This window comes from Macrosteles quadrilineatus, unplaced genomic scaffold, assembly GCF_028750875.1.
Source record: "Macrosteles quadrilineatus isolate MER2022 unplaced genomic scaffold, UCM_ALF_1.0 Scaffold_3__2_contigs__length_128488019, whole genome shotgun sequence".
In the NCBI taxonomy this organism is placed as follows: domain Eukaryota; kingdom Metazoa; phylum Arthropoda; class Insecta; order Hemiptera; family Cicadellidae; genus Macrosteles; species Macrosteles quadrilineatus.
Window position 1 is genome coordinate 50,801,320 of NW_026542596.1, and position 2,338 is coordinate 50,803,657.

The following is a 2,338-nucleotide window of genomic DNA, read 5'->3' on the forward strand; positions in this document are numbered from 1 at the left end:
ACCTTTAGCTGGGAATGTTATTTGCACGGTTGCCGTATTGATATCACAGACTCTTTATTAGCAGGGTTAAATCTAACGTTAGATTTTGACATTGTTGAAATTTATTTTTCTATCTTTTAATAGCATAACCCACTGTAATGATAAACACCTCCAGATTAATAAGGTTCTAATCAACTAAAACTGTACTACAACAAGTATCCTAACATTTTGTGTTTTGACTAATTGTAAACTAAGATTAAATCATATGTTTACAATACAATAGTTTTGAACAAATTAAACAAGGAACAGAAGGAAGGCAAAATATTATGACATTTTTCCCGGCTTCATTTTGACAAATCAGACGGTGTAGAAGTCAGGTGGACTGCGTTCTCGACAAGGTCGCTGCTTTTGAGCCGTTTGTATACTTCCATTTGGTTGAGAGGTTGATTGATTTGATGGATCATCAGGTTCTTGAACTTGATCAATGTCTGTTTCATGATCTATGGGCGATCCGTTATCGTTCCCGTAAGGAGCCAGGTGCCTCAAGGAAACGGTTGATTCTCTGCCATCTCTTGAACGGATTCTGGCGTATTGAGGACCGGCATTGACTAAATCCACCACTTCTACTGCAGGTGAATACTTGCTGACATTGTTGAACTTCTTCAGCAATACAGTTCCTAGTGCTGAGAGCCACATGGGTAAGGATTGGCCATAAAAGGATTTCCTCATGTGGTTGAACATCCTCTCATGTGGAGTAGCGTTTGTGCCAGTACAAAGCAAACTGCGTATGGAGTGCAGCGCCTCTTCTAACACTTTTTCCCATTGACTGACATGCAAACTGTGAGTTTTTAAAGCAAGGTTCACTGTCTTCCATATGATGCCGTTATACCTCTCAGCCTGTCCGTTTCCTCTGGGGTTGTAGGGCGTTGTACGACTGGATGCGATTCCACAGTTAAGAAAATTGTTGAATTGGAGTTAAGAAATTGTTGAACATCTTGAGACAGGAAAGAGGTTCCTCTATCGGAGTGAACATAAGAAGTCATTCCAAAAAGATAAAAGAGACTTTGTAAGTGTTTGATTACTGTCGATGAAGCCATGTCAGCACAAGGAAAAGCGAACGGGAATCGAGAAAATTCATCTACAACAGTTAGTATGTACTTGTTTCTTGTTGAAGATGGCAAAGGGCCCTTGAAGTCAATATTCAGTCTTTCAAAAGGTGCTGTTGCTTTGATTAATTGCCCTTGAAACTTACAGAATCTTGGTTTCAACTCGGCACACACTGTGCAAGATGAAGTCACCTTCCTAATATCGTCAAGTGAAAATGGGAGATTTTTTGTTCTAACCCAGTGATGGAGCCTCGTGCCACCTGGATGACACAGTGAATTGTGAATGTCTTTGAGACTAAGGCTTCCTGTAACAGAACAAACACGAGAGAGAGTATCGGCAGTTGAGTTCTCTACACCCGGTCTGTAAACTATATTGTATTTGTAACACGAAAGTTCCATGCGCCATCTTTGGATTTTTTCATTTTTTATTTTTCCAGAGGCATTGTTGTCAAACATGTAAGCGACCGACTTTTGGTCTGTGATTAACTGAAAAACCCTTCCTACAAGATAATATCTCCAGTGCTTTAATGACTCCACAATTGCTTGAGCTTCTTTTTCTACTATGGGATGTTTCCGTTCGGTTGGTGTCAAACTTTTGGAGAAAGAGGCGACGGGTCTTCCCTTCTGAGATAGAGTCGCGCTCAGGGCGTGGTCAGAGGCATCTGTTTCCACAGTGAACTGTTCTTCATCATTGATTGGCGACTTGACTGCTTCTGATATATCTGATTTCAGTTTGTGAAAGGCTTGGATGGATTCTGGTGGTAGAGGAAGGCTTTGATTATTACTGAAAGCTTGTATTTTCTCCGAAAACTTAGGAATGAGATTTGCGTAGTGAGCAAACAACCCCATGGCTCGTCGAAGAGCTGCTATGTCCTTTGGTACTGGGAGTTCCATGAGTGGTCGGAGACGTTCAGGATCAGGTTTGATGGAACGATAACATATCAGGTACCCAAGTAAGTTTATTGACTTCTGGCGAAACTAACTTTTTTCATTGTTGATCGTCAAATTATACTTGTGGGAAACCGCTAGGAAGGCTTCAAGGTTCCGATCATGTTCTTCTTCACTGTCTCCCCCAATAGTAATGTCATCTAAATAAGCCTTGGTTTTTACTAGTTTTTCCTGTGATATGATTCCGTTAATGACTCTTTGGAAAGCAGGCACTCCGTTAGTTACTCCGAACGGGATTCGTTTGAATTGGAATAATCGACCATCTGCCTCAAAGGCGGTGTATGGTTTCTCACCTTCCACAATTG

At 41.1% G+C, this 2,338-nt stretch overlaps 1 protein-coding gene across 1 annotated transcript; it reads right to left on the minus strand.

The window, feature by feature from the left end:
- Positions 1-336: 336 nt before the first annotated feature.
- On the minus strand, positions 337-1,979 carry LOC128989193 (uncharacterized). The gene is made up of 3 exons (XM_054411064.1): positions 1,629-1,979; positions 1,323-1,390; positions 337-913 (listed from the first exon to the last, which is right to left on the minus strand). The coding sequence occupies exons 1-3, from the start codon at positions 1,977-1,979 to the stop codon at positions 337-339; spliced, it is 996 nt and encodes a 331-aa protein (XP_054267039.1).
- Between the last annotated feature and the right edge of the window lie 359 nt (positions 1,980-2,338).

Coding starts and splice junctions, on each gene's coding strand:
- LOC128989193 (XM_054411064.1), bottom strand. CDS start 1,979: ATGGAACTCCCAGTACCAAAGGACATAGCAGCTCTTCGACGAGCCATG. Junction 1,391..1,628: donor TAGTAGAAAAAGAAGCTCAA/GCAATTGTGGAG, acceptor GTTCTGTTACAG/GAAGCCTTAGTCTCAAAGAC. Junction 914..1,322: donor GCACGAGGCTCCATCACTGG/GTTAGAACAAAA, acceptor AATCGCATCCAG/TCGTACAACGCCCTACAACC.